This window comes from Neophocaena asiaeorientalis, unplaced genomic scaffold (assembly GCF_003031525.2).
Source record: "Neophocaena asiaeorientalis asiaeorientalis breed wild unplaced genomic scaffold, Neophocaena_asiaeorientalis_V1.1 scaffold478, whole genome shotgun sequence".
Taxonomy (NCBI): Eukaryota; Metazoa; Chordata; class Mammalia; order Artiodactyla; family Phocoenidae; genus Neophocaena; species Neophocaena asiaeorientalis.
This window is the reverse complement of record NW_020173200.1, coordinates 1,242,459-1,253,983: the sequence shown is the minus strand read 5'-3', so window position 1 is coordinate 1,253,983 and position 11,525 is coordinate 1,242,459. Positions and strand designations below refer to the sequence as shown.

The 11,525-nt window shown below is 42.5% G+C and overlaps 2 protein-coding genes across 5 annotated transcripts in view; both read right to left on the bottom strand.

Annotated features, from left to right (window-relative positions):
- CCDC30 (coiled-coil domain containing 30) overlaps positions 1 to 194 on the bottom strand; it is a 148,253-nt gene extending 148,059 nt beyond the window's left edge. For all 3 annotated transcript variants that reach the window (XM_024744775.1, XM_024744773.1, XM_024744774.1), the window contains exon 1: positions 97 to 194. In XM_024744775.1, the coding sequence (XP_024600543.1) occupies positions 97 to 114 (18 nt within the window). In that variant the 5' untranslated portion in view covers positions 115 to 194. The remainder of the gene's footprint in view (positions 1 to 96) is intronic.
- Positions 195 to 8,036: 7,842 nt separating this feature from the next.
- On the bottom strand, positions 8,037 to 11,479 carry PPCS (phosphopantothenoylcysteine synthetase). Of its 2 annotated transcripts, XM_024744776.1 has the most exons (3): positions 10,937 to 11,479; positions 10,661 to 10,764; positions 8,037 to 8,910 (listed from the first exon to the last, which is right to left on the bottom strand). In XM_024744776.1, the coding sequence occupies exons 1-3, from the start codon at positions 11,442 to 11,444 to the stop codon at positions 8,587 to 8,589; spliced, it is 936 nt and encodes a 311-aa protein (XP_024600544.1). In that variant the 5' UTR covers positions 11,445 to 11,479; the 3' UTR covers positions 8,037 to 8,586. The 2 variants fall into 2 exon arrangements, with proteins under 2 accessions (XP_024600544.1, XP_024600546.1); XM_024744778.1 differs by lacking the exons at positions 10,661 to 10,764; positions 10,937 to 11,479 and adding an exon at positions 10,062 to 10,582.
- Between the last annotated feature and the right edge of the window lie 46 nt (positions 11,480 to 11,525).

Below are 11,525 nucleotides of genomic sequence, written 5' to 3'. Positions count from 1 at the left end.
CTCTGGCAGCTTCTTCTGCTACTACCAATACACTAACCTTCCTCTTTCCCTCCAGGAGGAGCTTTCCATCCTCCTAACCAAAGCTAATTCCTTTACCTGTGTTCTAGATCCCATCTTCTATTGCTTCCTCAAGGAAGCTTCTTCTTTTCTGTTTGCTCATTATCTCCCTCTCTATTGACGTTGTGCCCTTAGGTCAAGAGGTCTCTGATCTTGAAAATAAAGATACAAAAATAACTCTTCTTTGATCCCACCACATCCTCCTCAAGTTATTGTCCTCTTTCTCATGTCTTCCACACTCCTCAAATCACTGCATTTGGCTTCTGCTCTTACAACGATGCTCAAAATGCCAAATCCAGCGAATTCCCTGGTGGTCCAGTGGTTAGGATTCTACACTGTCACTGCCGAGGGCCCAGGTTAAATCCCTGGTCGAGGAACCACAAGCCGTGTGGCCAAAATTTAAATAATTAATTAAAAAAAATGCCAAATCCAACTGGACGTGTTTCTGCTCTTTTTATACACGACCTCTGTGCAGTATCTGCCCACTCCTTTCTCTGTTCTATGATGTCACGTCACTTTCTCCTGTTTTCACTCTTACCTCCCTGGCCTTTCCTCCCCTGCGTTCTTCCTGGGCTCCTCTTCCACAGACCTGTCAAACGCCCCCATTCTTAAGGACCCTGCCTTTGGCTCTCTGACCTTCTCACTCTCACGGGAATGAATAGCTTGGGCAAAGGAGTCTGACATACATTCGTCCAATCCCTGGCTCCATCACTTTATAGCTGTGTGGCTAACACAAGTCATATAACTTTTAAAAACTTTGCTTTCCCCCAAATAGAATGGATATAATAGTAATGCCTACCTCATTGGGTTGTTAGGAGGATTAAATAATAATCCATCTCTGCTAAGCTCCAGCTCGATCTAGAAAAAGTGGAAAGAAACAGAAATACACTGAAGTTAGAACAAATACAAGTGCAGGTGGCAGAAACTGCCAGTTGTCCTTCAATATGTTTTCTTCCCTTTTTCTGCAGAAATAAGACATTCAATTTTTTTGACTGATCACAGGGATGCCTGCTGTCAGCTTGATACAGCTGTGTGACTAAGTTCTGACCAATGGGATGTAAATGGAATTGTGTGCCACCTAGCCTAGGAAATGTCCTCCAAGGAACAGGATGCCCTCTTCCTCTTCCTCTTCCTTTCTACTGGCTGGAATGCAGACAAGATAGCTTGAACCTTGAGCAGCCATCCCAGACACCGTGAGGCGGAAGCCACAGGCCATGGAGAACATAGTATCGCGAGAGAAGAAATCTGAGTCTCTGGCAATTTCAAAATGCTGCCCTATCAGTTCTGGGCTGCTTTATTCTTGACTTTTATGTGAGAGAAATACATTTCTTTTTCAAGCCATTACTATTTTGAGTTTTCTCACCTTTACAGCTGACCAGTCCCAACTACTCAGGAGGGTTACTGGAAGAATATGATACAAGAGCACATGCTGCAAACCAAACCTAGCTACACGGGAAATGGATATGGAACTGCACAGCCATTACTAGTCTATCCTGACCCATGAGGTCTTTGTCTATGGGTTTCCTTGTGAATCTGCTCCCATTTACTTGTTTCTCTACATGGATGGACTTTCTCTGCTTGCTTACTCATCAGCTAAAAACAGCCACCCAAGTCCTAAGCCTATGTAATTTTTCAGATTAAGTCATTCCTGTTATCTACCTCTTAGTTCATTAGTTCAAATTTATGAAAGACAGACAATTATTTGCTGCTCACCCAACAAATTACATCCCTCTCTGAAGTTAGTTGTACAGTATTCCTCATTCAGTCAGTTATGGCTGGGATAGGTTGGAAGTAGGGGTACAAATACAGCCACCAAAGCCTACTCTTTTTAAGCAAGCATTGGTGGAGAGGTACAAGTTCCAGGGAAGAGTATGTAGGCTAGGAAGGCAGTACAAAATGAGTCTACTATTTAAGACCAATGCATATCCAACTCTCTAGTGAACAGCTCAGTTTGAACAATCCACTCATCTTTCTCTTACACCTGCTCCTCCTTCTGTATTCCAGTTAATAAAATCACCATCAATATATAGCTTCCCAAGCCAGAAATCTAGGGGTTATCCTTAGCCCCCTCCTTATTCATCCCACTCTCATGGACAACCAGTCCTGAATTTGTAGATTCTACATCTTTTATGATTTTCCAGTTCATCCTCTCTTAGTTTAGCCTCTCCTCATCATTTGCCCAACTTAGGGTAATAGCATCCTTAACTGACTTCCCTGCTCCCAGGCTGGCCCCCATCCAGTCTGTACTCCACAAAGCTCTCAGACTGACCCTTGTGAATGCAAGTCACTTGCCACTTAACATTCACATTGCTTTCAGGAAGAGTTCAAACCCTTAGCTTGGCACCAGAGAGTCTCCACAAGCTGGTTCTCGCCTGTCTCTCTCGTCTTACCTCCTGCCACACCTTGACAGCCCTTCATGCCAGTGTACGGATTGATCCCCATCATGCTGCTTACTCCATGACTTTGAATATTTGGGTCCCTCTGCCTGGAATCCTGGGTCCTTCTGCCTGTTCTGCTCTGACATCCCAGAACTAACATTTTTCCAGTGGATTTATTGAGACCCAATAGTTGAGCAATTCAAAAATTCTAAAAATGCAGATCTTGAGGTAATACAAATTCATTCTTTAAATTCTAAATGCTTTGACATCTAAAGTGGGCCTAAAATTGCCCACATAACAAAGTATATGAGAATACTGTTCTTTAAAAGGAGATACTGAATAAATGCTCACTAAGTATCTTAAAAAGCCACTGTCTAGAAAGAAGCACATCCTGTAGCAATTTGGGGCTTCCAAAAATGTCTAGATGTAAAGAATGAGGCAGTAAATCTGTCAAAGCAAACCGAGACAGACACAAAGAATTTTAAATGGGAGGAGGGCAAAAAGAATGAATGCAGTCATTTCAACTTGTTCTTATTTCTCCTAGTAGGTGCCCTCCAACTACAGTGCAGGGGCCAGGACCACACCTCATGATACAGCACATCTCCTGGCTCTGAGAAAAGGATGAACTTTGGATCCCATGGTCTTCGAGTGACATAAGGGAACACAGTAAAGAGTATGGCCATGAAAACTGAGATATCCACTTGGGTTATTCATCCCAGCCCTTCTTTCTTCCTCCTACCCAAATATAATTTAAAACTTACAGATGTCTTAAATACAGTATATATTATACCTTTTATTCCTTTTCAATCCCTGAATAAAATGAGAAAAATACTTTTTTTAGAAGCTCAAAACAATGTAGCAATGTTTAAACTTTAAAATATAAAATTAAGTGAAAAAGAAAGGCAAAATGTACACTATAATTATAACTATGTAAAAAACGTATGCACATAAGCAAGGACTGACACAGAACAGAAAAATGAACTGTTGATACGTCAAACTCAGCACTACTGACATTTGGGGCTGGCTCATTCTTTCTTGTGGGAGGTTGTTCTTTGCACAGCAGAATGTAGAGCAGCATCCCTGGCTTCTACTAACTAGGTGCCAGTTATACATCCCCAGTAGTGACAACTACAAATGTCTCCATCCATTGCCACATGTTCCTTACGGAGCAAAATACCCCCACCCCCGTCCCAGGTTTAGAACCACTGGACTAGGGGTGAGAGGAAAATTTTTTCTAGTTTTATGTTAATATTGCCATAATGATGTTTGTTCAATAAATGCATATTGGAAGGGGAAAGGAAAACTCCTTACCATATAGCATCTAACAACCCCTTTTTTCAAGAGTTAGAATTTATTCAGTTCCCCTTTAATGTGAAAAATTGAAAATGTTGCAGAACTTGTTTTTCTTTTCCAATCTACTATAAAAAAGAAAGCTGAATTTCTCAGTGTTTGGAAACCTGACTTGGCTTTAAGCATGAACATCACAAATAACTGCTGTAATTGGCCTGAGAAATAAAAATATCTAAATCATTCTATCCCCACAAATACCTGTTAAAAAGGTACACTTTGCATATCTTCAAAATAACTTTACCTTTAAGAATAGTAAGACTCAATGAGAAACACATACTTTAAGACAAATTAAATAAAGTTTTCCATGCTAAAATACAATTGCACTGGATCTAAATAAATCATATTCTATTTTTAAGGCCTCTCTGTTCCAGTCTTTTTAGGACTATTAAGCCTGCCCCCTTGCCAAAAACATTTATTTTCAATCATTCCTCCTTTTTTTTGTTGCTGTTGTTGTTGTTGTTTCTTGACTCACATCACAAGGGATGTTTCTGATTAACAAACTGACATGAAGAGGAGGCACAAGAACTGTTTCAAGCATCTCCTTTCCCGAAAATTCTATCGTATCACGGTTTTGGGTTCATATGGACTTAAAGTTGAAATCTTGTTACATGATCATTCTGAATGATCTTTTCACATACATGAATGCATCACTAAAATGTATGCCTAACACAGTATTCACTTAAGCAAGGAACAATCTTCCTTTTTTATATAAGACTGAGATAAGCCCAAAAAATGCATTTTGATTTTTTTCCCCTCCACTTTCAAAACACACTAGTAGAAATTTACTGTTTGTATTTACCAAAGTGTGCTTCTCCATTCTCGTCTCTAGTTTACCCGAGACAGAAAGCTTGCCGTAGCACAGAGAAACAAAGAAAATCTTCCAAATGATTCCAGGACTGGAGAATGTGAAATACTTAGATACCCAAAGCATTGTAGCAGGAAAGAAGGAGGTCGTGTAGAGATGACAGAGGTGGTGGAGACGAATGGACACTCAGGAGTGTGCAGTGTGGACAAGAAAGGGTGAGAATGGCTGTGGAATGAGCAGGATGGGAAAACTGGCGCTCAGGATTAATGAGAGAAGTGGATGAGGTTGTAGCTTGAAAGGCAGAAGGTAACTGACTTGATGACGCCTGATGTTGAGGATACAAAATGCCTCCGGAGCTTCATCGGGAATTAAAGTTCTGCATGGCGAACATAGGGCAAAACGGCGAAAACGGCAGTTCTTTGTTCACAGGCCGACAACCAGGGGAATCCGTGGCTCGGTGGACTTTGTCATGGCCTGGCCCTCCAGATGCAGTCTCTGTGCAGGGGTGTCTTCGCCTGGAAAGTGAGAAAAAGAACGTCTACATAACAGACTGAGGGTTCTAAGCCCTCTTTAAATAAAAGCAGCAGCCTAATTCTAAAGGCCTGCGGCGGGTGGGTCCCGGGAAACCGGCGAATCCATCCTTAGGCAGAGAAAGGCCAAGCCAGGTAAGTCTCTTCTGTCGTTTCAGGCCCTGCTGGGCAGAAAAGCGGGAAAGACCAGGAATGCTAAAAAAAAAAAAAAAAAAGAGCGGAGAATAGCTGCTTTTCTCCTTGGGGCTGCGGCGGGAACCTCAGGAACCAGGCCGGAAATTGTCCTTTAGAGAGAGCGGTGAGTGTCCGGGGGCAGCTACGCTCCACCGCCGCTCAGCGGAGAGCTGCAGGTGCCGGTCCGGTCATGGGCGTCATAGCAACCGCGCTCTCTGCGGAGACGCCGCGTCCTTCCGGCGGGAACCATAGAAACGACACGCACCATTGGCTCAGGGGCTGTGCTTCCTGCCAGAGACCATTGCTACGGCGCAGAACATTGGCCTCTGGCTTAGCTCCGGGAACGAAGGTACGCTTCATCCCATTGGCTCTGTAGTAACCATGGTAACGTAACGGCGTGCATTTGCAACTTTTAAGTGTAAGTTTTGCCACAGGGTGTTTATAGTTTTCTAGTAGCTTCCCGCCAGACCTTATCGAGAGCCCAAGCCTAATAAACTTGGATTTATTTTTCTAGAAGTAACTTCATTCTTAAAGGGGGAGGTTGCTAGGTCGGGAGTTCGGAATTTAGGTCAGAATCTGTCACTCATTACTTGGGTGGGGCACCTAAGACAAATCACAACGCTTTTGGAATCGGCTTATTACTGTAAAAATGAAGAAAACGGACTTGACTAGAACTATCCCTAAAGCTGAAGTTCTTCAGAAGCCCTAAGCACTGAAAATTCGGTTTATGCGAACAGTATCCTCCAACCATGTAATGCAAAATAAAAATATCTAAAAGACACAAAATTTAACATGCCTCGGTTTTTATCTTCATTTAAATGCTGTTACCGCAAGATTCTAGTTAGTTCATCAAAGCTCGATTTTATTCATGTTTTGGGGCCCTTGCTTTGCTGGTATCCCAAACACATACTTGACATTTCTTAGTCTTATTTTAGTTTCTCATAGGATCCTTTCCAAAGCTTTGCCGGTTCTACATGCATTATCTGGACGGATCTTATCCCTTACTTTCTAGAAGTGCTTCAATCTCTCCCTCTGGCACCAGAGCCCTTGCAAGTGTTTTTCTCTCTGATCTGAAATGCTCACCACCATCACCTCCAGCCCACTTAACTTCTATGTAGCAGTTCAAGCGTCATTTCCTCCTCAAGGATACTTTCCTTAGTCCTCCGATCTAGATCAAGTTCCATATTTGCGCTCATTGACTTATGTTCCTTTTCATTCTTAGGTTTTTTTTTTTTTTTTTTTTTTCCAGCCCGGCCCGCCCCGATGATGGAGATTTTTTTTTTTTTTTTTTTTTGGTTTTTTTTTTTTTTTTTTGTCCGAGCCGTGGCTTGGTATTGAACCCAGCCACGGCAGTGAAAGCGCCACATCCTAACCATTAGACCACCCTCATTCTTAGTTTTCTTTCATTCTTTACACACTTCCATTTGCTGATTAAACAAACAAACAAAACAACTTCTTGGAATTTTTACATGTGTAAATACTGTTCACATGCTCTGAATGGAAACTAAACTGAATTGGAAAACACTCTAAATAATTCCATTTAGGGTAGTGGTGGTTGTTTTTAAGCATTAACAAAACACAACAGAAAATGGTTCCCAAGGGAAGTAATAATTATGATAAAAACAAACATTAGAATCACTTCTAGTTCTAACTCCATTGATCCTCACTGTACAGTCAAAGGTAATGACAGCCATCATCCACATAAGCTATAGATGTAGGGAAGAAAATCAATCTTTTATTTCATGCCCCTTTAGTACTGAAGCCACTGCCTAGTCTGTTGCTTTTTAGGTTTTGCCAATTGAACCAGAAGTTAATTTAAAATTTTTGTTCAATAGGATTTCTGCTTCCAGAGAAGTCCTGATTGCTGCAGGTATTTTTCCTCTGCTTCCTGATTTAATGAAGTCACGTTTCCTAAACACTTCATCTGAAGAATTTAGATGTGTCTTAGCACTTCCGTTCATATCTTTTCAATTAAAGTTTATTGTACTTCTGTTATCAGACACACTTTGGGCTACCCTTCCCAACTCACTCCATGAACTGCATTTTAACTCATTTATGTGAGGTAGAGTACTTGCTTCTACCTAGTTCTTAATGGTAGTTTTTCACATTGCACTCCGGACCATCCTATGGGTCATTTAGGGTATTTCTCAGGACTCCACTTCTTTTGCGCTCCCAACTCAAAGCCCAGGACAGTGGGAGCTTTGAAAACACTGCTTTGCTAAGTGAGAAAAACAGCAATTGCAAACATTTATTGAATGTGAATTACGTGCCAAGTGCCAGACTCATGCTTTACCTTCACCATTTTATTAATTTAATCCTAACAAATGATGTTATTTTGCAGAGAAATTATCACCATTTTATAGATGAGGAAACTAAGTCAGGTATCTAAGTTTACAATGCTAATTGGTGGCACAGCTGGAAGGGTCTAACCTGGCTAAGATGACTCCAAAACCCATACTCTTTACCACCTTGTAATGCCTCCTTCAGGGCAGTGGCCACCAAGTGGGCCCTGCATGGCTCCAGGTAGAAGCCAGGGTTAACTTTCCCTCAAGAGCAGTTCTAAAATATTTGAAAGGTAAATTCTTAACTCAAATATGGAGTGAGTCTAGGACAAGAAGCAAGGAGTAAATGTAGTGGGACAATCATCATTCTATAGATAATCTATCTTTGGGGAGGTGTCCTTCTCTCCTGCTCCCGTCTTTAGTAAATTTCAAAAAAAAAAAAAAAACCACAAAAACATCATCCTTTCCATTGTGTTGGCTTTGGGGCACACACTTTATTGTACTTAATTTTTTATATATCCATTTCCCAAACTAGACATGTTTATTCATCTTTTGAATCCTCAAAATCCTCAGGGCCTATCACATAGTAGGCATGAACAAATATTTGCTCTTCAAAGCATGGCCATTCATGCATCCACAATCCCTTTTACAGTATGAAGAAGATTGATATTCAGGCCCCATGTGTATATTTTGAGGAATATAATTCCCAATAAGTTTTTTCTTTTTTAAGGTGAGAAACAACTTGAATCATTTTCAAAATCAAGATATCATTCAGGTGAGTGTGTCAGGTGCTTTGGTCATAACTGCTTTACCTTTGTTCTCATGTTTTCTGAGTTTTAAAAGACCTTTAAAAGACAAACACCAAGCACTATTCATCTGCACACCACTCACTGCTTTTCCCCTTCATTTTCTGTCTTTATGAAAGCAAAGGACTTATTCTAGTTCTCACCATCTGTAAGAGCCCTGGTCCACTGAACAATCTTTGATCTTATAAATAAAGGCTTTTTACTTCAGTTTTTGTCATGTATAAAAGCGGTATGTCGAGACTGAAGATCATCCACTATCTTCTCTTCTATCTCTATGCCTTTTCCTACTTCTTCCTCTGATAACAATAACTTGGTTTCTGACTCTTTGGTTATAATAACCACAAAGGACCGTCTTGAATCAAGGATGTTAGCCACCACCACTTGATGTCGATAAATTTCCAAAGCATTCCGTGCACGATCAATTACAATGGAGGGGTCAGTCTCCAACTTAAAGGAAATTATAAATGCTTTGGGAGCCCAGTCTTTAACCAAAGGAGAAAGCATTTTTGGCACCATCTTCATTGTTATCTGTATTGGAAAAAGAGAAACTTAATAAGCAAACAAGGTTACCACCTACCAAACCAGGTCAATCTCAAGGGAAACTAAAGAAGCAGAGACTCAGATGTATGGCTATGTCAGTTTAAGTGGGACTTCTCACTTCAAACTTTTTAAAGCATATTAAATGCTTACTTAAAAGCCTTGACTCTGTAGTGTTCATAAGGATGCCTGATTTCAAAGCTTCATACATATTCTGGGGCAAACCATGTCTTATGAATTAGCCCTGCTCTGCAACCCTCATCGCCAATAATAGAACTCTAAAGAACAGCATTACATCTTCTCAAACATTCCCTTTTATTTTTTAAACCAAACCCTCAAATAAACAAATGCAAATAATCTGTTTATGCAGATGTTATTTTGGCGGAAGTTCAAATAAGGTTGAGTTTTAAACCTCTCAGCCTAAAATATTTCTTGCATTGCTAGACTGGCTATTTGACTCCATTTAAAAATTGTAACTTGTAAAAAAAAATAAAATAAAATTGTCACATACCATCTTAGCATTGAGGAAACAGAAGTGACTGTATTTTCATTCATTAAATACTACTATATTATTCTCAATCCCTTCTAAGGGGAATGTTGAGTCATTTTGTGTACTTTCAAGATAGAACTAGGAATGACAGGAATTATAGGATAAACTAAAGCTCCCAGAATTTAAAAAGTATGAAATCACTAAGCTCACCATCAGGGTGTCCCCTCAAAGAGTTAGCAAGTATGATAGGAATCACATACCCATTCCCCGCTTTATTTTTCTCCTTAACATTTATCACTACCTAACATAGTATGCATTTGACTTACTTATTGTCTCCTCTGCAGAATATAATCGAAACAAGGGCACAGTATGTTTCTTTTCACTGCTTTATCTCCAGGTCCTATAATAGGACCTGGCATATAGTAGGTACTCAATAAATATTTGTTGAAGAAATGAACAAATGAACTATTCTACAAAGTCAGAAAGTGCCCCACAGGTAGTTTCTCCTATTTAAATTCTACTTGTATCACCCAGTAAATGACTAAGAATTCCATCAGGTTCCAAGTAGCCAGATCATCTCAGCACCTCTTCCTTAAACTGCAACAATAACCACCATCTAATCACCCCCCCCCAACCACTCTCTCTAATTCACCTTTCATACTGATGCCAGAATGTTCTTCTCAAACAAGAACCTTATCTCATTCTCCTACTTTGGTCGTCCTTGGCTCCACAGGATAAAGTTCAAGCTCCTTAAGAAGGAATACAAAATCTTCTACGTAGGAAGCTGTCTCTTCAGTCTGCCCTCCATCCCCACCACTCTCCAGGCTCTCCAGCCTTACCAAACAACTTCAGTTCACAACACACTGCCCATTTCCAAACTCCAATCGTTTATTCTGTCTGGAGTGACCTTCCCTACTTTGTCTGGTACACCCTCTGCTCATCTTTTAAAACCCAGTTCAAGCCATCTCCTCCAGAAAGCCTTGACTTTCCCCGAGATTCACTCACCCCATGCTCTGACTTCACTTTGTACGTACCTCTACTAGAGTATTTATCACTCTGTACTGTAATTATGTCTGTGTCCAGCAACCTCACTAGATTGTGAGGTCCTTGAGGGAGAGCGGTGTCTTAGTCATCTCTGATCCCTAGTGCCTAGCACATACGGAATGCAGAAAGGCCATCTCCAGATCAAAAGGAAATTAACCCAAGATTGGTTATAGGGAATCAGATCTCTGGAAGAGAAGCGCCCATCACCTGCAGTGGGCCCCCAGATGACTGGATCTTGTGTTCAGGCATTTCGGACACAGGAACATAGAAATCTGACACGGCCGCAGCCAGGTAAAACATCGCAGAAGAGCCTGCAAAAAGAAGCACAGGGTGTAATAAATCGGAGAAGGGTATGGAGTCAGCTCCTTTTCACCTCAGGTTCCCCCGCTGTGAGAGCCATGGGTAAAAAGAGGGTAAAGGGATGCGCGTCTTGGGGGAAAGGCTCTGCCTCCCGGCATCCGATGGACTCCTAAAGGCACGCACCTAGCGGATTGAGCGCCTGGGCTGCAGCCTGCAGCAGATGCAAATAGTCTGCCAAAGTGGTGAACTCTATGGCCAGGAAGGTGCCGGCAGCCTCAGCCTCCTGGTAGCTCCGCAGAGCCGCGGCGAAGCCCGGGAGTGCCTTCTCCTCCGCCTCCAAGCTCAGCAAGCCCGAAGCCGCTCGGCCGGAGGGCCGCAGAGCCGACAGCCAGGTCTGGGGCGGGAAGCGGTGGGCAAAGGGGAAGGCAGAGCGAGCACGGTACAGAAACAGGACCCCGTAGCCCACGGCCAGGAAGGCTTCGGCCGAGGTAGCACCGCGCCGCCCGCTGCTGAAGTTGTCCAGGAAGCGCACAGGCCGGGCTTCCAGCGGGACCTTGGTGCCGCCGGACGTGACCAACACTACCCGTCGGCCCTGCGCACCCAGCCCGGCGGCGAACCGAGCCATCACCTCGGCCCAGCGCGCAGCACCGGCGGGCTGGGGGAACTCGGCGACCAGGTCCACTGCCGCCATCGGTCCCGGAACCCGCCGCGCCAGCGCAAGCTACGGCGTCTTCGGCGCCACGCCCCCTGCCCCGGTACCTGGCCCACGCGC